The 23,594-nt window shown below is 35.8% G+C and overlaps 2 protein-coding genes across 2 annotated transcripts in view; one reads left to right on the top strand and one right to left on the bottom strand.

Annotated features, from left to right (window-relative positions):
- Positions 1–10,553, top strand: part of LOC122403648 (R3H domain-containing protein 2) — a 35,381-nt gene extending 24,828 nt beyond the window's left edge. The window contains exons 9-17 of the mRNA XM_043407273.1: positions 1,909–2,091; positions 2,374–2,527; positions 2,835–3,025; positions 3,115–3,288; positions 3,501–3,663; positions 3,862–4,048; positions 5,608–5,711; positions 5,874–5,903; positions 7,674–10,553. Of these exons, the coding sequence (XP_043263208.1) occupies positions 1,909–2,091; positions 2,374–2,527; positions 2,835–3,025; positions 3,115–3,288; positions 3,501–3,663; positions 3,862–4,048; positions 5,608–5,711; positions 5,874–5,902 (1,185 nt within the window). The 3' untranslated portion in view covers position 5,903; positions 7,674–10,553. The remainder of the gene's footprint in view (positions 1–1,908; positions 2,092–2,373; positions 2,528–2,834; positions 3,026–3,114; positions 3,289–3,500; positions 3,664–3,861; positions 4,049–5,607; positions 5,712–5,873; positions 5,904–7,673) is intronic.
- A 4,248-nt stretch (positions 10,554–14,801) lies between these two features.
- The window catches only part of LOC122403647, a 157,864-nt gene continuing 149,071 nt past the window's right edge, over positions 14,802–23,594 (bottom strand). Inside the window, exons 7-9 of the mRNA XM_043407272.1 lie at positions 22,450–22,612; positions 21,238–21,420; positions 14,802–20,272 (exon numbers count right to left, since the gene is read on the bottom strand). Coding sequence (XP_043263207.1) covers positions 20,069–20,272; positions 21,238–21,420; positions 22,450–22,612 — 550 coding nt within the window. The 3' untranslated portion in view covers positions 14,802–20,068. The remainder of the gene's footprint in view (positions 20,273–21,237; positions 21,421–22,449; positions 22,613–23,594) is intronic.

Below are 23,594 nucleotides of genomic sequence, written 5' to 3'. Positions count from 1 at the left end.
GGGTTTCTTTTTCCTTATTCGTTTTCGATGTACAAGTATAGATATAATACTCTCCTTTCAGGAGAAGTCTAACGAGTGTTTTCGTCCCTACTCTGGTTTCATTTTGCGGCCAATTTTTAAATTTCATTTATATTAAGAAACGCTTATTTATATTATACACGTCTTCAGAACTTGAGGGCATTCAAATATCTCTTTGTTGTGAACGTAGATACTAGTATTCGGGAATCGAACTTGGGCCTATTGGATAGGAGTCTTACTTTACCATTACTCCGTGATGATAAATAAACGTAGATACTATTTTATACTATTTCAGTTTTAATTGCTGTTATTTTTCAACATAACCTCCAGTAATTATTCGGAATCATGACCGCCTCACCGATTTCAATGATGTTGATATATGTTGTAAAAATCATTATTCTAAGCAACTTTTTCCTAGTTCGGACTTAGTTTCCGAGATATTCGTAAAAACTTTAATGAAATACAGTTTCCATTATACTTCATCCTATCATGTATACAATGTATAACAACTGCCCTTAGTCCTTGGATTGTGTTGTGAGAAACACCATTTCTTAACTCTAATTATTAGTATTCATGTGGTAAGGAAACAGATAAGACCCAATTGTTTTACATTTAAAATGTACGAATCGCTAGAGTAATACTAAATTTAATTACAATGAAGTTATACGAACTTTTAACTATATATAATTGTGATAATTTAATCACCTTTATAATTAATCGCAGTATTATTATGAATTGCCTGAAGTGTAATGATGAAATGAAGGGGGTTAGGTTTGGGTTAGGACCCAAATTACGGGTCGGAACTTATGTAGGAGCCGTGATTAGACTTGTAATTTTAATTACACGTGTTCCCTGATTGCCATTGTCGAAAAGAAAAATATGTACACATATAAGTTAAACTTCCGTCTTTAATAAAACTGTGAGTCTAATTATAGCCCTTAGACAAGTTCCGACCCGCAATTCGGGGGGCTTTGTCCCTAAACCCGCTTTCACACCTAACCCAGACCTGACCCCCCCCTTCACTTAAAAGTACTTAGAATATTGATATCTACAACATATTTCAACATCATCCAAATCGGTGAGGCGGCCATGATTCCGAATAATGATCTAATTTCTTTCAACTTCAATACGTTTCATCCATGTTCTGAAAATTTTCTGAAAACTCAAATTGCCCATTCCACGAGTCTATGTATACTACGTCGAGCGAGTCAAGTTAGGGCAAATCTAACCTATACGTGTACATAACGTGATAGATACAGATGCAGTTATCGGCTACCAAACACTAGTTGAAATTCAGGGGCGATCCTGTTCCGTCTAAATGCCGATCACGTGCGTTTCTTTACATCGACTGACTCTACTCGTTTAACCAAGTATAAGATAAAATTGCATTATTTTTTTTCATTTGTTTGCTACTCTCAGAACCTCTGTTTTTATTTATAAATTCGATAATTTAAAGAGAATGTTTTGGAAGCTATTACTGTCACCCCTAAAATGCGTTTTACTGAGTTATTGTCACCTCAATTACTGTCAGCTGATTAAATACTGTCTTGCTGAAAGAACTTAACCAAAAATTAAATTCATGTATTAATGAAGTTCAACGATACTTTTATATTGCGATTATTTTATTTGATTAATGTGGACTTTCATGCTTTTCTTGAATTATTTTTTTATTTTTCTTTGGCATTGTATCTACAATTTTACAATTTTTAAATTGTCTCATTCTTTCCACATTATTCCTGTTGTATAAGTATTTTTCAAGATTGATTATACCTGAAGAAGATAATATAACTTAAAGAAGAAAATGGAGTGATAATAAATAATTAACTTAATTGTCCTATGTTCCTCGATAAAATGAAACAGCACATTAGGTGATAATGTTGTTTAATTTAGGAAATAACTGAATTATCTGGATATTTTATGGGCATGAGTATTTACGACCAGCGAGTAAATGGTGAAAATCATTCTACACCACCGCATTCTTATCCACAACCACAACCAGCCACTAACCAAGCGGTGCAAAGTGTACAGACAATGCCGCAAAATTACTGGCAACCACCAGCCAACTCAATTCCGGTATGAAATGCTTTTGTTACATTAAATAAGTTAGTCTAACATTAATCAAAGATTTCAGGCTTTCCAGCCTGGCATTGTATAATTTTTATTATTTAGACTTTCAAGTGTGAATCATGTCCTTGCGAGGAAATTGTTCCAGCGTTTCTAAGCATTACAGCCAGTTTCATCAGGGTTCAAAAGACACACTGATACTGTACATGGCTCACACCCAAAAGTCTTAATAGTAAAAAATATAGCACATCATAATGTTATGTAACTATTGCTGTTATTATCTCATTTTAGCCACAACAGACGATGTATTTTGTACCTCCACCTGGTACAGCACTATCGGTCAGTCAGGGTCCAGGTGATAGGCAGCCGTTGCATCAACAGCAAAGATACTCGACGAATTATTCTTTTAACTCGCAAAATATGACGCCACCGAATCAATCGAATTGTAAGTCAAAGATTTCCAATACAGTAATGCCTTGGATATTGATCGATGTTCGGGACCAAAACTGGTCAAAGTTGAAGAGAGGTAGATCTTCCAGAAAATCCCGTGTGTCTCCTTTTCCCAGACAGTGCTAGTGAGATAGAGATTCGCGGATTTAAAAACATAAACATATTGGTCCGCCGAGACAAACGGGAAGCCAGTTCCAAGAACTGGTGGGAATAACATTACAATTTTCAAGGCATTACTGTATCTTTAAATGCAACAATTCCCAATATCCTTTGATTATTTAATCGTATTATGTCTGTTTCAGCCAATTATGTGGGCAGTTATCCAGTTCCGTATAATTCCGTGCCCACTGTCACACCGACACCAAGCGACTACACGTATCAACCACCGGTTCACATGGTCCCCACCTATTACCCACCAGGGCAAGCGGCGATTCAACCACCACCCGTCATGTACAGAGTACCCACGCCACCAAACACTCCCACTTCGAATCAGGTATTTAATCCTGGAACCAAAATAAGCATGTGCTTAGAGCACCAAGGGGAAAAGGCACTTTATTTTAACTGGAAACGTTCAATTTACAGATGTCTGGGATGCCATTGATGTACGTAAATTCCGGCAGTTATCCACCGCCAACGATGGTGTCTAACGGAACGTTTGGCCACCAAGTCGGACACAACGGTGCATCCCCTGCGCCTCCTGGAACATACATGACTCCCGCGCTGGTTCCCAATCTCGTTTTTAGACAAAACGTTCCTGTAAGATTTGGAACAACCGCATTAAGTCAACTATTGTTCTCTCAAGACCACTGAAAACTTATCCTGATCATCTTCCACATGAATTTCTCAAACAAAGAAACTAGTTGACATAGCAAGAAAAGAATAGACGCGCGATTTACAGTGGGAAAAAGTGGCCTTGAGCGATAAAACGATATTCTCTATTAATAAACTATTTTTACATCGTGTCGCAGGTTGTTGCTGGTGTTCGAGCTTCGACGCCAGGTAACTCACAGAGAACTAGCAGGTCGCCAACTCCAGCACACGAACTGTTCGGAACTGGGAGCGGGGACAGAAACGCACAAACCCAACCACGGTACCCACTGCCAATGTATCAGGGTGTCCATATTGTACAAGGTACACAACATAGCTTCGATTTTATTTCAGTGAAGATTTTTGCTCATTGTCTTTTGCTAAAACAATTGCATTTTTCTCTATTTACATGTCGTCTAAGTAGAAAGTAGAACAAAATTAGCTCAGCATTTACGTGTTAAAGTGTTAAAAAAGAGAGATGTAAATAATGAAATGATCGACTTTACATGCTTCTTGTTGCAGGGGATATGAGATTGATGCATCCCGGAGTACCAGCAAATCCGCGATTGCAATACGCGCCAGTCCCATCACCACCTGTTGTTCAAGGTTGTCCAAGACCATATCGACCACCTTCATACTCGTCGAACACCTCAGGCCCTGGTACTCCCACCTCGTTCGATGGGAGAAATCAGAAAATACGTAAACAAAGGTGATTTCACAAACTTTCTATTCTTTCCTTCTTGAATTTACTTTCATTTATGAAATAACACCACATAATCAAAAGCATTTCATTGAAAATAAATTTAATGTTTCCAATCGTTACTGTTTTATATCTAGAAGTTAATTTAATTTGGTGTCTTTATATTACACACATCGTTTATAATTCTCGTTTAAATGCAAATATTTTTTCGCCATTTTGTGATGTTAAGCTGTCAACCTTCATAGTTGTAAAATACGTGATAGCTTATTAAAACAAAAGACATATATGTATACAGGGTGTTCGGCCACCTCTAGCAAAAATTTTAATGAGCGATAGTAGAGGCCAAAATAAGACAAAAATCAAGAATACTAATTTGTTGGTGGAAGCTTCGTTAAAAAGTTATTAACGTTTAAAGTGCCGCTCTTTCTGAATTTTTTTCTCGAAAATGCGCAAGATTTCGGGGGTATGTCTATTCACCAAAAATGACTGTAATTGAACCCTACAACCGAAAATAATTTTTCCACAATGATTTGCAATTTTTTAATTTTCTCGAATAATTTCACACCTTCTCTATTTTTTTTCTCGAAAGTGGGCAGGATTTCGTGGGTATGTCTAATGACAAAAACTGATTGTAATTGACCCCCGCAACCGAAAATAATTTTTCCACAACGATTTGCAATTTTTTTTCTCCGTTGAAAAATTTAGGCACCTAATTGGATTTTCAGTAAGGAATTTTTTTCTCGAAAGTGCGTACGATTTTGGAGGTATGTGTAATGATAAAAAATGATTGTAATTGATCCCCGCAACCGAAAATAATTTTTTTAGAACGATTTGAAATTTTTGAATTTAATTGTTAATAACTTTTTAACGAAGCTTCCATCAACAAATTAGTATTCTTGATTTTCGTCTTATTTTGGCCTCTACTATCGCTCATTAAAATTTTTGCTAGAGGTGGCCGAACACCCTGTATACAGTGCGAGTTACCAGATATTACCGCCTCGATTTCCACCATTATTATTATGCGTCCACTTACAAAAAAGTAATAATATTAAAACATGTCCCTCTTGAAACCATTCAACTTTATATGAAACATTTTTCGCTATGCTTAATAATAATGACGGAAATCAAGATGGTAACACGTGGTGATTCATCTTGTATATCATCATGAAACATTAGTAAACGACATGGCATTCGACAAGATTAATATTAGACCCTGCATATTCTATCTTTCGATTAAAGAAAGACCTGTAAAAAGTGGTATCACCTCTTTTGTATCATACAATAACATTTCAATGATCACCAAGATCACGTTTGGTGAAGTCGTATTTGATCAATAAAACGAGTAATGTCTGCTTTGTGAGTGATTTTCAAATACCATCACTAGTGATATGTTTTTTTTATTCGCCTCAAGTCTCAAACCTTCTTCTCTTTTACTCACTATCCTTTTTTACATTCGACAGCCGACTCGAGCTGTTTTTATAGTTAGAACGAATACCTCTACTTCATGAGGTATTTCGCATTATCAGAATAATGAAATTGTAGAAACTGAAAACGGATTTGTTGATTAGGTCCAAAGTGGCACCGTTGCCACCGACTGGCGTGCGGCCCAATCTTTATCAGACTCCTTCCATGCCGTCGCTCTCGTCTAATGTACCCAAAGATCTCAGAGAAGGTAAGGACCGACATTTATTTATATGAATTCTACTTAGATGTTCGGCTCGTTCGATACGTTTCTGCTTGAAAGCTCTCTTTACTTTCTACTTTTTGTTTCGCTTACGAAGAACGAAAAGTGTGACACAACTTTTTGACACGTTCTTGTGTATCCCCTTAAAAGCGAAACCTGTGGAAGACAATATGATATAAGGTACAGAACTTCATAAGTATAAAATACTACAAAGAACACGGTATCCACGTCGTTAACATAGGTGCTTCTTTCACACACATTGATTTTGCTTTTACGATATTTGTTAGTTCGCGTGCCTAGAAAAATTACTTGCTATTTTTGTCTGTTTCAATCGTGCTTAAAAAGTCTAGTTTTCAATTGAGAATTTGATCATATTATGGTTATCTCGACCGACAAAAATAGAAAGCATAAGTTTCCAGCACATGTTTGACTACGGTGCATTGTATGCTTATACGTTCACGCGCACAGGTGATATTATTATTATGCGTGCAAATTAGTTGCAATGAATGTATTTATCGCACAATAATAGATTTTTGTTTTTTTCTTTTCAAGTAAAATGTACTAGTTTTGTGCTTTATGTTGCTCGATAATTAATTGTGAGACAAAATAGGTATTGCAGTCCTCTCAGAAGAAAAGTTCTGGAAGCTATGTGGAACGAAACACTAGCTCTGACACGTGCAGCTAACCAAGTTCTACATAAACCTATTCACTCAGTTTCAGTATTTTTCACTTTCGCTTACAATGCAATCAAGTCTAACAGAGATAACGGTTGACAATTCCTAGAATCGTACCTCGATAATAGAACAATGGATCACAAAACATGCTCCATTCTAAACCATTTAACTTTTCCCTATGAAAGTTTTCTTGTTTTGTAAACATTATGTATATATGTGTGCAATTTAAAACACATGCGCTTTATTTATAAAAATTATACAAATATATTCAATTACGCAGTTTCCTGACTTTTTATATATACTTTTTTCAAAATTAGCTGGTCTGTGACTTTAATTATGGTCACAGTTATGATAGATATGGATCTATCTCCCTATCTCATTAAAATCGACAAGGACCAGATCTGAAACTTCCCTTGCTCTATCATTACCCTAACACAAATAAATTGAATCCAAATAATACAGAGAAACTAACACTAGAGAGTGTAATCAATCGCTAGTAAATATGAATGCTTTACATACAAGCAAGTATTTAAAACAGAATTTATCGATGAGAAAGGTATATCATAACTTGTAATTGTACACAATCACTACATCTTCTACATTCATGGTAATAGCACTCTCTTTTCCCTAATCTTTCCGCACAGAGCTTCTCATCTGACAAAGAGAAGTTTGGTAATCGATACACTCCAAAAAATTAAAAATTTTGCATAAATCAAGTACATGTGAACCTAATTACACTATTATTTTTCTTTTTAGCTAACAGATGACTTTAGAGGAGTTTTCTCCCCTTCAAAAGAATTCTAATTGTTTCTGTTTTATAACATCTCTGAAACCATAAGAGATGTTGAGGAAATGTTAAATACTAAATACTATATTACATATTTACATAAAATATTCTATAAACGAAACTAGAAAAAAGATGATACTGGACAATGTTCAGTGTAAGCCGTAGCTTTCATAAACAGACTAAACTGTGCTTGATTTCTGGAAAATTTCAGATTTTTCTGAGCATTTCAATTGCCGAACTTCCTTTGTTGGTGGATTACAATACCGTCTCGCATATTTATTTTTAATTGGACAACGATTACCAATATTGTATACACTTTGCAAATTGTTTTGCAAAAATACGCTTTAGACCTGCCATCGACGTGTCTCGATAACAAACACCCGTTTATCGCAATTCTGATTCGCACAAACAGCAACTCACTGGCATTGTATCGCGACCTTGAGACGAACGGAGGGTCTCTGCTCTCAGAACTAATCTTTCATTTTCCAGGGACCGTGAAGGTGACAATCACCCGTCGAAATCAACTGGTACAATATTAGGTAGCTGGGTCAACCGGATGTGGACAGCGTCGAACATGAAATACGAAAAGATAATTAACCGTTGCAGCTAATAAAAAAAAAAGGAACCGAACATTCAACACACGGTTCATTCGATATACACACGATTCTTACTAATTAATATTAACCGTACCTTTAATTATCTAAGAGACGAAGGTAAAAAAGAAGCACACACCGCCAGAGTATAATAATCATTCACGTCACGAATCGAAGAGAAACGAAGAACAAGAACGAAACAAACTAAAATAACAAAAGCAAAAGAAAATAAACAAAAAAATGTTACGTCTCTTTTGATAAAAACGCGGAGATTGAAAACGATTGTGCTCGAACTGTTGCAACTAATCAGAAAGAGAAAGGGAAAAACAAAGGAATATACATACATATATGCGTGTGTGTAAAAAAAAAATAATAAAAAGGATAATGAATGCGTTGATTTTTGTTTCCTTTTTTTTTTGACATGGAGCACGATATACACAATGGTACACCGAACAGAGAGTTACTGAATAGAATTTTACCTATTGCAATTATTATATACAGTATATTATATTATATCTGGAGATATATATATATACATATATATTATATATATATACAGTATATTATATTATATCTGAAGATATTTTAATCGCGGTTTTACAGATAACTATATGAATGTGAGATTTAATTGTAAGGAAAAGGTACTTTTAAAATGAACACACACGGGGATTACCCGAAGCGGTCCTCATAACAGTCTACAAGGCCGACAAGGAAATCCGCATATAATTAAAACAATAATAATAATAATAATTAATGTACGAGTATTATACACGTTACTGAGTACGTTTACAACTTGCTGTCCAATCAGATCTATCGGATTGGTTCTGCATGTATTCAGGAATGATCATTGCTCACTGATTCTTCTGCGAACTGCCACCAAAGCGTTGCTTTAATCTTAAACCAAAAAAAGGAAAAAAGTAATAAAAAATAAAAAATAACAAAAATTGCTGCCAGTTGTGATTCGCGGCATCAAATTGTTTGCTACCTCAATTTTGATATTGAAAACGTTTTAGACGTTATCGGTCTTTTACAAATGTTACAAAACTCCCATGTGAAAACTTCTGATTCTTTTTGTCTGACAGTCAAAGAAGAGACTCTTTCTCAGATATATGTAACCAAAGGTTTAGCAATATTTTCAATGCGAGTTGTTATATCAGGTCATTTCACAAGTATTTTTATTCTTTTGTGCAATTAAGTAAATTTCGTTGGTGGCAGATATGTAATAACAAAGTGGTCATCGTCTTGTTTCATCTCTTTATTAATTTTTTATATACGTAAAGCAGGCAGTGCCTAATATAAATTAATTTTCTTTGCCTTGTTTCACCGAAAACTATTATCCGTCTTGCTCAAACTCTCTTCAATGACTGACGGAAGACTGAATGTAAAGAATTGATGAACGTCTTGCGGATTGAATGGGTCAGACTATTATTAAGTATGCTTAAATTGCAAAATCTTATGAAACGACCTGATACGTAAAATTTTTGTATCCCCCTTTTTTCTTTTCAGTTAGTATTGTAATCTATTATTGATCTTGCATCGACTTTTGACTTTTGACGATCACTTTGGTACAAGTAAACGTTGCTCGAATGAATCTGTAAACGTATTCAGTACATGGTCTATGTATCTAGTTCGACACAGTAGTCAAGTAGCGCGAAACCATCACAGCTTAGCTATCACGATAGAAACCTGCCTCGCCATGTGTCTTTTCGATATCGTTTTGTCTTTGTTTCGTTTGTACAGAGGGGATCGATATTGAAGTTTAGCCGAAATGAGACGCAACGTTACGCAACAAAGTTTATTTCTAAGTAGCATAACGCGACTACAGATCTCACACACGGTGTAACTATAATTCGTCTTCCAAGCTTTTCACGGCACGCTTCTTGTATCCTACAGATGTCCGAGCTACGCGAACCGAAACACTTTTCAAAGCCCGATTCTACCAAAGAAGCAATACGTGTGTATCAGTTCGTCGGCAGTGATGGTGACGCGTGATCGTCGTAATTAAAAATAATGTCTCCGTCTGTGAAAAAAAAAAAAAAAAATAAAGAAAATAATAACAATCTACGGATCAACGCGAACCTTTGTTCACGTCTCGGCGAGTTCTTTCGGTCGTTCGTGGACCCGATTTCGAATCCAGCGTTACAAGATTCGAGTTTTAGTTCGTCGTACCGATCGATCGTTTCTCTGGAGGAGAGAGAGGAGCGCGTTGTTCCGAAAGAGAAACCAAGTGGAATCCATCCAGAAGCTTCGCTTACGGTGAATTGTACTTCAGGACGTAGGTGAAGGTGTGCCTATCTTTTTATGAGAGTTCGATTTGAACGAAGATCGCGACCTTTTATTCTATTCTGCGGGAGAAGCGACGAAAGAGAGGCACTACTTTCTTCTTAAAGAAGCGTGATAAATTTTAATTAAAAAGAAAAAAAAAAGTCGTAGGTTTAAGCGCGGAGAAAACGAGAGCGACCTGAGCAGTTACGTTAGTCAGATTAAACGCTATTCGACGTTTCGATTATAAAGAGATGGGCGCACAACCATAGTGTTTAACTGTACCTAAAGTCGTCGTAGTGATTAATGAAGATAATTGTACCTATAAAGAAAACAAAGAAAAAAGTTCACGAATCTCTCTAAGACATAATTAACAAGAAAGAAACAAGAAATGAAAACACGAAACAGGAATATCGGCTATCGAGAGAAACCGTCTGCAAGCGGCGTCTGTACACACAGTATATCCCATAATATGTAAATAGTAATACTGCGTAAAAAAAATGAATCGAAAACGTAGAATGAACAAACGCTTTCGAAGGTCCAGTTTCTTGAAATCGAATCCTTTATCCTATATTTTCGATTCAATTTTCCACGCAGGGTAGTTCTACTTTGCGTTTCGCAGCATCCTGTCTAATCTTACGTGTATCCGTTAGTGCGATTTTCAGTATTGTTTATCAATTATCACGACGAAGAAAGGAATAACGGAGGGACAAGAGAGAACCGCGTGGTACAAATTTATTATAATTTGCCGAACAGCGTCGTTTGTAGGCGGTCGCGGTTACGTCATGTAACCGGAAGAGCTGAACCAAAGTCATAATCGCCAATTGCACGGTCACATTTATTTATTTATTCATTTCGCTCCGGGTGTACGCTTTTATTGGACTCTTGATGCACCTACCGCGCACACAACTGTCCCCTGAGACCACCTACGATCTATTTATTTAAATTCGAGAATGCAACAAAGGCACTGGGAGTCGAGACAATTTCTAGCTGCTTGCAGGTGCATCGAGCGTCAAGTAATTTTGTAACTTTGCCTGGGCTATTCGAAAGAAAAAGCGAGGGCGGAAGAAAGGAGGAGGGAGTCATACAGAGTGTCGAAAAAGTCATCCGGTTGTCGGATGACTTGCTCGAAGAACTATTAAACTAACGAGGAGAACGAGTAATAAAGTGATTGTAAGTTTCGCAAGACCTCACGTTCGTTTCCTACTATTTTTGTATGCAACATAAAAGGAGATTGATGGTAGCGAGAGTACGCGAGCACGTGAGAGAGAACATGCAGAATGAAATGAAACTGTAAAGGAGAATGTGTAGTACACGTGAAAACTTTGATACTTTTTGTTGGATGTTCGCATCTTTCTGATCACCTTCCGTTGATCGCGCCGCCGCGCCACGTCGAACACTCGTTAGCCTATAAGCGTAGCCGTGAATTCATTCAGCCCCGAGATTCGTTGTTTTCCGGCGCCCGATTAGTAGCTGATCGCCGATACAGAATCGGCGGAGATTTTCGTCCATTCGCAGAATCTTAAATTATTGCGCAAACACGTCGCAGGCGCAGCTGCTCCGCGAGAAATGGTTGGAGAATTCATTCTGACGCATCATTTTTAGTTGTTTTTCAATGAAGAATTCATTCCGCGGATCGATAAACGTTCAAAATTTTTGTTTTTGATTTAATAATGCTTCGTTGAATTCCCCTGCCTTTTCTCGTACAGCGGCCACGAGGAGTGCGTTAGAACAGTGATGATCGGTGACCTTAGGTGTTTGTTATTTTGCATTCTGTTCCATATTTATGTTCAAATACTGTGCAGGACGCAGAAAACAGATCGCAATTCGTTCGTCGCCGACCTCTTTAGGCATTAGCTGGCGTGAACTAGACGTCTCGTTGTTGAATAGTAACGCATCATGCCCACAGTGAATATGCTTTGAAGCTAACATCCCTGAATTGAACAACGAGGACAAGTTTAAAGTTTAAACTCCACTGCACACTTGCAGTCTTTTTAGATTAAGCCTGATTGTTTATCTTTTTCTTTTTCTTTTTTTTTCTCTTTTTTTGTTGAACATATCATATGGTACAAGGACAAATGATGGCTGTGCCTTTATGCTTAATGCTATAGTTTAGAGTTTTTCTTTTCCAACTAAGAGTCATGTGCACAACACGATCGAGCTTGTGACTTGTCCTCCATCGAATATCAAGGTAGAACCGGGAATGGATCAAAGGAATGTACATTATATTTATTGGATGAAGAGAAGAGGAGACCTGAAAAACATATTCACTGACTTTTTATGGGCCAAATGCTAATGATGATATTAACTCTTTGAGGCCCAGAGCAATGAAATATACAACAGCCCTCTCAGCAGTATGCGACCAATGACGCATACAGTTTTTGTGTGTCAGTATATACAGAATGGTCCAGCACAAACAAAACTTCATTTCCTGAAGAAGATAATTGATTTATAAAGAATGGTTACACAGTATCACAAGGAGGTCCTTTGAACGATTTTTTATTACTTTGAAAGGAACGGTATTTGATAAATAATTATTTTTATACTTTACTCGTTCCTATGAAACCAATCCGCTTTTTCGCCAAGTAATGTTTTTATCTATAACACCGATCGAGAAGTTTTAATATTCTGTTTCTGATGGATCATCCTGTATAATTTAATGGTACAAATGTAGTTACAGGAGAGGTAAAAATAGGTACATTTTGATCCTCAAAGAGTTACACGATGGAAAAAATGATAGTGAAACGAGTGAACGAGCGAGATCGTGCGTGGGATGAGAAAAAAAAATAGCAAAGAAAACTATGATGAATCGGAGAGGATTCGTTTAGAAATGCATCGCGAAGGTGACCGAGAAGGTGAAAACTATTAGGAATCGTATGATGGAAACAAAGAGCTATACTACCAACCCAAAGATGCACAACATCATAGAGAGCCGGATAATTTGATAGAACTCATGTCAGTCTAATTATATTTCTTGTTATATTATATACATATATATATCATATTTTCCAAAAACGAATTATATATAATTCAATAAAAAAAAGACACTCTCGTTTGATACTTTGCGAGACCTTTGAATTATTCCCGCGATCCAATGATTTTATTATTTATAGGCATATCGATTACTTGCAAACTTTGTTTACATCACTGATCTCTATATACTATAATAAATATTAGCGCAAGATAGCTTGACTTACCCTTGTACATCCGATGAGACTCAACGTCATCGAGGAGGGATAATGGAGAGGGGATTTTGGGACTAAGCCAGGTTGACTACGCTGCCACACGCATAGTTCCAACAATCGTCATGTTGGTACAACTCTAAAAGCTAAAAATTTCTCCTGGTGTTTCATAAAATTGTTAGTCGTTAGTGTGATTGTTCAGAACATAGATTCACTAAAAGTGTATTATTGTCTAACAGTAGCTATTAATTTGTCGCTAATAATAGTATATATGTAGAGACCAGTGCGGTTGATAGAGTCTCCTGCGGGTATCGATAGTGCTGGTACTGTTGCAGGCTACAAAGTAATCTGTCACCATAAAGGGTTGTGCCCCTCCACGAGAATATACAAGGTGTTCGACCAGCGCTGGGAAAAATTTTAATGGGAGATTCTAAAAGCCAAAATAAGACGAAAATCAAGAATATTAATTTGTTGATTGAGGCTTCGTTAAAAAGTTATTAACAAAATTAAATTAAAAAATTTCAAATCACTCTGAAAAAATTATTTTTGGTTGCGGGGCTCAATTACAATCATTTATGGTGAATAGACATACACCGAAATCTTACCCACTTTCGAGAAAAAAATTCGAGTAGGTATTGAAATTTTTGGACGAAATTAAAAAATTTCAAATTATACTATACAAATAATATTTACTTACACAGGTCAATTACAACCATTTTTTTTGAATAGACATATTTGGAAATCCTACCCACTTGCGAGAAAAAAATTCGAAAAGGTGTGAAATTTTTCGACAAAATTAAAAAATTTCAAATCGTTCTGGAAAAATTATTTTCGGTTACGGGATCCAATTGTAAGTATTTTTGGTGAACAGACATACCTCCGAAATCCTACGCACTTTCGAGAAAAAAATTCTTTACTGAAAATATAATTTCTAGCCAGAAATGTCACCCCAAAATTTCGTGCAAATCTTTAAAACGTCGTAACTCCTAAACGGATTGGACGATTTTAATGTTTCAAAATGCAAACTGCGCGTATTTTAGTGGAAAATATGTAGAAGTTGCAAAAATATTCAAAAAGTTGTTCTTTGACCCTGCAAAATAAGAAAAACCCCATAAAAATGGGCCAATTTTCAAACGTCCATGACTCCTACAATAGTGAATACATTTCAATGAAACTTTTTTCTGAAGTAGAGCTCATGGGTACCTACAAAAAAGTATTAGACAACTTTTCTGTAGAGCGTCAAACAAATTTATTAAAAATGAAATACAAATTTTTAAGAAAAATCGACAAGGCCCCCCGGGTAGATACCTAAATTTTTTAGCGAAAAAAAAATTTGTAATCGTTCTGGAAAAATTATTTTCGGTTGCGGGGGTCAATTACAATTATTTTAGGCCATTAGACATACCCTTGAAATCCTACCCTCTTTCGAGAAATAAAATTCGAGAATGTGTGAATTTTGTCGATAAAAATAAAAAATTTCAATCGTTCTGGAAGAATAATTTTCGGTTGGGGGGTTCAATTACAATCATTTTTGGTGAATACACATATCCCTGAAATCCTACCCACTTTCGAGGAAAAAAATTCAGTACGGGCGGAACTTTAAACGTTAATAACTTTTTAACGAAGCCTCCATCAACAAATTAGTATTTTTGATTTTGATCTTATTTTGGCCTCTAGAATCCCCCATTAAAATGTTTTCCAAGGGTGGTCGAACGCCCTGTATAATGAAGACAAGTGCAGGCTGATATTTTACACATCTTTTGTGGGATATTGAATAGTCGTGTTGCTTTATGGTTACAAGATTTATTGCGTTTTCGTTATTTACACAAGTTCGTTGTAAGGTATTTTGACAAGGGTCCAGAGGAACGTTGCGGGACCTAAGAAGAATCACGTGTCCTTAAAAAAAGTCTCTATACAGGCATTTTCGTCCCCAATGTCGCTATGAACCAATGCCACGAGCACAAGCAAACGATAACACGCTTGTTCGTTATACGTTCGCCAGCCATTTCCAATCCGCGACAGAAATTCTCAGGACTGTCGATATCGCGAAAGACGTTATTGCACTTGCTGTGAGATTCGCAGAAAATCATGACGCCGAGTTAACAATCATTACAAATTTATACTATACTTCGATCGTAAATCAAAAGTTATAAAATTGATGTCTTATCTTTTACCTCGACGTAACATTCTTAAAAATACATGGAAGCATTTTGTTTGTAAATACATTGCGGTAGTTTCGTCGAGTATCGTGTTACATTTTCACGAATGTTAAAGCCGAGTTATTTTTATACATTGTGATAGTCGAAGATTAGAAATGGATAAAATTCGTATCTAAATAGATATTTCGAATAAAAGATTAACAATTATCATCCGTTGCTTGTTAAATAAAAAGTAGAATTTGAGCTAGAGAATGAAATGTTTCACAACGAACAAATAAAAAGTGAACTGTTTGATCAAATAATATTTTGTTGTATTTTTTAAAGTTTTCGTAGTTTTGTTTAATCTCTACGGTTATCTTGGACGGAATAAAAAAATTGCTGCGATACGATGTTCGATAATGTAGGGTTCGGTGAAGGCCAGTCCACAGAGAATGACCGTCGCCATCGTATAATCGCTTCTACAAATCGAATCGACGTTTATTGCATTTTTCTTCATTTTCGATATTTCGTATAATAACGTTTTTATGGGTTACGTTTGCGTGTCCGTTGTTCCTTCTATTTCTCTCTTTAAAATGTAAATTTTACGATCTGTACCCACCACCACGTTGGACCCAGTTACGCGACTGCATCGGCAGTTTCACTCCTTTTCGACGACTAAAAACTAAAAGACGCTCCACGCGTCGGCGAAACGTCACTGCCTCGCACTTCATTCGATTCTTTCTTGCAAGAGTAGCTACCAAATCGGCAAATCTGTCGTTTATATCTTCTGATTTTTGTTGCGAAAGAATCGAAGAAACGGAGGGACGTACACGGGTAAGTACTTAACAGTTTCAACGAACGAATTTCCAAAACCGAGGGTACACGAATCGAAAAAAAAAAGTTTGCCATCAAATTTTTAGTTGGCTGTGCTGATAACCTAAAATTCGGCGAATTGGGATTGAATCGTATCGAATACCTAACCTCTAATTTTCATATTATTTGCGCCCTCTAATGAGTTCGTTCGTTAAAAAACAAGAGTTCCCGATGCAAAGAGTGCCGACATCGGAGCAGCACCTCGATTCAATTAAACTAACTTTACGTTTAAGCGTTATAGTGGATTACAATCGGATTATAGACTCGTTTATCGCCACACTCATGCGAGGGCCACGTTGCCAGAAACACAAGGAAACGCGGTTGGTCAGTTTTCGAATGTTCGCTAGATTTTCGCATGCCTGGAACGTTCTAACTGGACACGCACCAGAGCCTTTTCTTCAGTTTCTGAGTCAACGGGACCTGATCTCACGTAACACGAAGCACGTAATAAACCGATACATCCCATGCAACTCCCGGGTTGCCTTTTAACACGTTCGCTGCTCTGCGGGATTTCGTAACAGAGAGCCAAAGAACAATGTTAAAAATTATCGATTTTTTTTTGCCTTGAAAAGAGCACGTACCTATGTACACATCCTTAGGAACAAAAAATTTCAGGCCAGTGGTTCTCAACCCATGGTCTGCGATTCCTAAAAAGGCCATCGGTCTGGGTTACGTAGAGATCACTCACTTAAGATAGGGAAAGAATCCAGTGGCAATTTTCCTATCATTTCCAGACAAAATAGATATTAAACTTTTTGTTCCTAAGAAGGCATAGAAATATAAAAGAATTTTTTATTTAAAAAATCAACGATTTTTAATATTGTCCTTTTGATTTAAATGTAAAGGACCATGGTAGAAATTGGCCAATTTTGGCCTGACAATAAAAGTTTTTTATAGGATAGATTTCTACAGCTCATAGGAAGATCGAAATACATAATTATTTACCCTGGAATTTTCGGAAGAAACTTTGTAACGTCATCGTTAGTATAACTCGTTACTCGTCGTTGTCTTTTTCGAATAACGATACATCGGTAGAATAATCACTCAGGAAATTAACATATACCGTAAATTGGTGTCAATCATATTCGAAAAACCATAAAGTTGTTATTATGTAAGAGCAACAACCCACAATCCGTTTATCAATTTTACATTCGTATGTAGGTATGACTAATAATAGTATCCAATTCATTTTTAGTCTTCGTTCTCACAATAGCAGACAATATTAGTCATTTGAATTCCAAAACATGTAAAAACGTATTTTTCTTTAACAACATCGCCTTTCCATATGAAGAATTATTCTTATAAGAGTGGTTTGTTATATTTTTAGTCTGTTTTAGTTTGCTGCAATGAGGAGACAGTTCTACTTTTTACACTTCATATATATCCTATTTTAATAACAAAAACACAGGAGTTAGCTCTAAGTAATAAATACGGCCTTTTTACATCAAAAATATTTGATTATGAAATATAAACGTCTGTTACGAAATTTATTTGACTAAGAAAGGCACGATTCAATGCAAGGAGAATGCAACTTTTACCAATAAAAGTATAAATATTAAATATTAAAAAAGAAGCATCGACTAAAAGCAATTTTCAGTAATTTTCAGTCTGCTTATAAGGATTCATTAACGCTAAAAGTTGCAAAATATAAAGATGTATTAGACCTTGAAACCAGGCATACATAATATTCTAATCGAACATTGTTGTCCATTCATTGACTAAATGCAAATCACTCTTGCAAGAAAGATATTTGTCAGAAAGAGAAGAAGAAATGCCTTTCTAACTTCCATTTTGTTTGACTTACGTTTGTGTTATTCAGTTTATCAATTGAGTCTGCATTAATAATATATTAATTTAATTTGCTCTTATTTAAAACTACTTAGTTGTCTTTCATTATGATGACAAGATACGATAAAGTACTAAAAATATTTGCAATTCATCGGTTGAAAATAAAGTCATGCTATTCTTATATTACATAATAATCACCGTGTAACTTACGAAAAATTAAATTTATAAATAATGTCACGTTTGTTTCTTAAACATTTTTGAGTCTGAAATCCAATTATTAATATGTATAAATTGGCCAATATTTCCGATTTCGTCAAATACAAACATCAAAATATCACGAAATACTATTTTACGAAAAAAGTAACCGCAGTGAACGTGCTAAGAGAACTATAATTTGTTTAAACTGGTGGAAACTTGTTTCTGTTCGGTTAGTAGGAGTTGGGTAGTTGGAAGAAAATTACAGACATGTAACTACACTGTAACTAAACACACCACAGGAAATTAGAGCGTTTTACCCCTTTTTTCGAACCTTCGACGTCGGTAGGTACCGTAAGGAGCTATAAAAAAAGAGCCCTGAGTTGATATTCTTGTTACAAGATAAGTTCATTAGTTTATCGATCAATAAGAGCCGATCACGTATCCATTTTTGTCCGAGTGGATAGTTCGAAGGAAATTATAAACATGTAAGTGGACTGTAATTAAAGACACTAAAGGAAGTTGGAGCGTTTTACTTTTATTTGAATCCTCGAGTGGTAGGTGCTGCAAAAAGCCACACAGTATTTACTCGTTAAGATTTCATAGTTCGAGACCAGCGCAATAACTTAACAAAGGATGTGTTTTTATTTAACAATAAAAACATACTGTTCATATTCGATTTACTTAAAACTTTGTGTACTCTAACCTCAATGTTCGAATTAACTGCAACGAAACAAGCTAGGTTAGTATTTAGATAGATGAAATATATCTAACCTATGACTATAAGATAGTATCAGAATATAGAACAAGGGATAAAGTGTTGTCTGAAGATTTCCCCCAAAGTTTTCGACGATACATTATATCGATTTTGTAAAAAGTATTTTGTCCTGCCAGTCGAGGATTGAGATAAATTTGTTCAGCTCCGCGCGCCAGAGATTATTTCTCGAGTACAAACAACGTGTCGACCGAGTGAGATGACTACATATAAATATGGAGAGAAATTGCTATAAACGTAAAAAGGAAATGTGCAAAGAGTTGCACGGAAGTCGAAGGAAGAAGGATGGTTGGCAGTTAGAGTCACTGGGACGTTTGATTCGCTTAAAGAGTCTCCGCGAACTAGTTTGACTTCAACTTAAACGCTAAAATTGTTCTGCACAGTTGATTAAGTTAAATTACCGGGATGATCGTGATGGACAAATAATATTCGTGTTGTGCGCCATTTTAATGCGGCTGCTAGGTTAGCTAGGACAGCGTATACCGGACTAGTATACAGTATGTATATAATTATAATAATAATAGTATATATCTATAACGTATATATATTAAAGTTAATCCTAGGGATTCGTGTCAATTCGTTTCAAATTGATGAGCTACGGATTTCTCTAAGCGTAGGTCGCGACACGTGCTTAAGTAACAAATTTCACAATGAAGGAAATATCAAAGGGACAGTGTTAGAAAACGGTGCAACGAATTACCAAAAGAATGGCAAGATTATTAATAAAAAAAAAAACACGCGCAAGCACACGAATTCCATAGACTGATCCGATATGTTCGAACACGTGTCTGGACCCATCGGTTCTGAGCTACTTCTTCGAAGAAAAAAAAAAAGAAAAAAAGCAACAATAATAGCATCGGCAGTTGAGCAAAAGGTATCTCGTTTATTCCACCTAAATTCTCTGCGCCTCGGTTCAACCGGGCCGACGTAGAACCGATAAATTAATTCGAAAGCGTTGGCTTTCCAATGTAGTCGTCCATCTATCGTTCGATTTTTCGTTCGCTTCTTCACTACTGTGCAGTTTGGAATTTCTCGTTCGAATATCCCCGTTTAAGGAATTTCGAGGGTCGGAGTGAACTTAGCTGCTGTGACTGTACGCGGTGTTCGTGTAGGGCCCACTGTAGATGGACGAGCCCGTTGTCGAGACGCTCTTGTGCCGTTTCTTGGCAAGTAGTACCAAAATCGCGGCGACCACCGCCAACATGAGAATTAGACCAGCGATCGCGATGCCAATGGCGAAGCTCCTTTGCGAGATACAGATGCTGTTGGGATCGTCAATTGTCTGGAAATGCGAAAATAGATAGATTTATGGTAGATAATGAGATGACAGGAATTTTTGCAGGTGAAATTTTTATCAGAAAAATCATTGTGATAATTATTTAAGCATTCAATGGCCTCGATCTTTGCATGCAAAAGACACCGTGTTAAACAACATTTTCCTCTAGAACAGAGCTGAATCAACCAGTAAGAAAAATAAGGAGGCATCATAAAATGAACCAAGGCCCTCAAAAACAATAAAACATTACTAACGTTACTAGTATGTTATAACAGAAGTAATGCCCTGTATCTTGATCTAACTATTGAGTAAACTCTTGCATGCTGTAATTAGTAACGTACTTGAGAAGGAAGGTACTTTTGGTTCGCTACAATGAAAAAGAAGTAACTTTTCATATTCAGCACTTATTAAGTATTAATGTTTAGTCAGTTAAATTATTAAAGGGTGTATTGTTGCATTATGTTTAGGTCACCTTTAATTTGCCAAAAACTATTACAGTAATTATACAGTATAGAGTATGCTCTTGAGGAGAAACATCCTCTTCATTTTCAATTATAATTCGTATTAATTTTACATTGAAAGACCAGGGATTTATTAACAACTGGTACCATTCCAAATTGTTGCTTGCAAACACAACTTCAGCTATGAAAAAAGAAGAAAGAGGATTATTTTTGCTTTTCAAAATGAAAGTAAAATGGCTTTGACCAGCAACAAGATCACAATAGAGTCTTTAATATACATAGACTGTAACAGAAAAGAAAAGAGAAGTGCACATGAACTACAATCAAAATCTTAACCTTAAAATCTTTAAAAATTCAACTGCAATCGTGAGTGTGGTTGCCTGATGTTAATTTGCTATTTCAACACTCAACTACTCAATTTCTCTCTTTCGTCACGCGGCAACAATAACTCAAAATCGCAACGCAACTACCACGAAATCAATCAGAGAGTGGAATACAAATGTGGCTCACCCTTTCTCTGAAGACATCGCTGAAGTCTGACTTGGAGCTAATGTCCGAAGCTTCGTTCACGTAGAGCCCGCTATAAACCTCGATGGTGGCCGGTGTTCCGCCATCCAAGCCTATGACACTCTTCACTGAGTTGTCATTCGTGGTATCCCTGCGTCGTCTAGCTATCGAATTGCATGCCGGTGGCTGCAACAACGGAATATTGATGATCTCTTTTGGAAACTTTCCAAACGATGTTTCGCGACGTTTGTCCTCTTTCGCTTGGAACAGTTATACAATACTTGTTACAGAGGTGTCCAACTACATTCTGCGTGTTTACTTTAATTGATAATATGAAAGTTAAAATGGAAACTAATTATGCTAGTTTAACTACTGCACAACTTGAGAATGTAACGAAACATGCAAGGAAGCAGGTAATAAAACGTTTAAACGTTCATGGCGAGATGTTTGAACATCTGCTGGATTACACTAATATCCTAATATAAAATTCGAAAAATCTTCAAGTATTTTATTTATTTCAAGGAACTATAGAGGCAAGTTTTTATTTTAGATGATTACAATGGACTAGAGGCATCCAAGTACTTGGAAATACAAGCCGAGTCTTGGTTTTGGTTTGCTTGAACTTTAAAATTGGACTGTTTAAGCAATTTTACTTATCCAGGAAAACTTGATTATCCAAGCATACTTGATTATGTATTCTTGCTTAATTATAGTATTATTATATTTGTTAGTAAAATATTTGTCCATTTCAATAACTTAAAGTGGTTTGATATTAGTAGAAGTTCATTGGCAAGTTTGTAAAAGTTAAAGTACTGAAACAAGGGTAAAAACCTTAATATGTAATCTAAGTATAAATATTATAATTAATATGTAAGTTTTTAACTTATTACATTATAGGCATTCTCACATTTTACATAAATAATTAAATTGGTAATACAACTTGGATATCAAATACTTGATTTGAAAAAATGAGTTCTGTCTCGGTTTGAATTTCAAATACTTGGACACCACTACTATAAATATCAGTCATTAACAGGCCATTTGCTCCTATTATTCACGGTACATGTTACGAATTATACGTATAATATTAGTACCTTTTAAAATACTTTAGTATTCCAAATATGCTATAAAAAATTTTATATGCATGTCAAGTGGTTAAGAAAGTGGCGTGTTTTGTACTTGTAAATCTAACGGGTAGAAAATAGTTCTTATTACCGTATTAGTGCATCCTCCGTCGTGTTTCACACACAGCCGGACGTTGCACTGGTAATAGACGCTGGCTGTGTAGGGAAATTTGTGCGCCTGGAAGTTCACCTTCGCCTCCGTTTTGTCGTTGCTGTATGTGAACTGTCCCATAATTTCACCGTCGACCGGGCAACTGAAAGAGCAATGACATTGCTTTAGAACAAATCTGCTCAATTAATCATTATAATCTATCGACCAATTGCAACCTGTTTACATCCTCCGTTTTCTCCCAATTATCTGCACTTGGAATAACAATTAAGGGGATATTCTACTTTAGCACCTTAAAAAATCGATTTCTTTTTAATTTCATTTACTGTAAGTTTTCAAATTGCGATATTTACTTTTATCGTAATATAACAAATTTTTTCGAAAGAATAGAGAATTGCAATTTGTGGCACGCTTATGGCCGCACGATGGCGCTTGACGTTGGAATACTGGTCGACCGTAGGGGAACCCCCAAGTAAAGCTCGTCAGTCGGTCGCGGGGAATTCCCGTGCTTGTGTATTACCATTGAAACAGTTTTATAAAACATCTCATCTTCGTTACCCTTATAATTTCGCTGTATGGTTTATTAGTCCTGAATAAATTACATTTTATATTACTATCGGACCACACAATTATATTATGGAAAGAGAAAAGAACACATCGCCGATTATGTGCATTAATCTTTACGTGAATGTTAATGATATTTGGACTCTGCGAGAAAAGTGAAATGTTTTCAAAATGTAAAACAAATTTGCTTTCTAACGAAACTACTAAAGAAGTAATTGCACATCGTACGATGCGCATAATGTTTTTTTATTTTGTGTTTTACTGTATCTAATGATGAGTCCAGTTGTTCTGTATTTATTTTCTTCTATAATTCACTCGTTTCATTAAAAAACAGCATTCTTGTAGCTAACGATATGAATAGTTTCTCGTGCATTAAATGCACGGAAATATACATCTGCAATAAAATTGAAGTAAATGTTTTCAAGCACAGTTTAATTAATTTCACCAAATAAATGCAAAAAAAAAACAAAGAAAATGAAAAAAATAATTTTTTCCGAATGGTAAATTCTTTTGATCAATTAAATCTTGAAAGATCTTTAAAATTAAAAACTTTAGTAGAAAGT

The sequence above is a fragment of the Colletes gigas genome, unplaced genomic scaffold, assembly GCF_013123115.1.
Source record: "Colletes gigas isolate AHSC1104 unplaced genomic scaffold, ASM1312311v1 Colletes_gigas_Sc00067, whole genome shotgun sequence".
In the NCBI taxonomy this organism is placed as follows: Eukaryota; Metazoa; Arthropoda; class Insecta; order Hymenoptera; family Colletidae; genus Colletes; species Colletes gigas.
The sequence above is the reverse complement of the archived record's forward strand: the minus strand, read 5'-3'. Positions and strand labels throughout refer to the sequence as shown.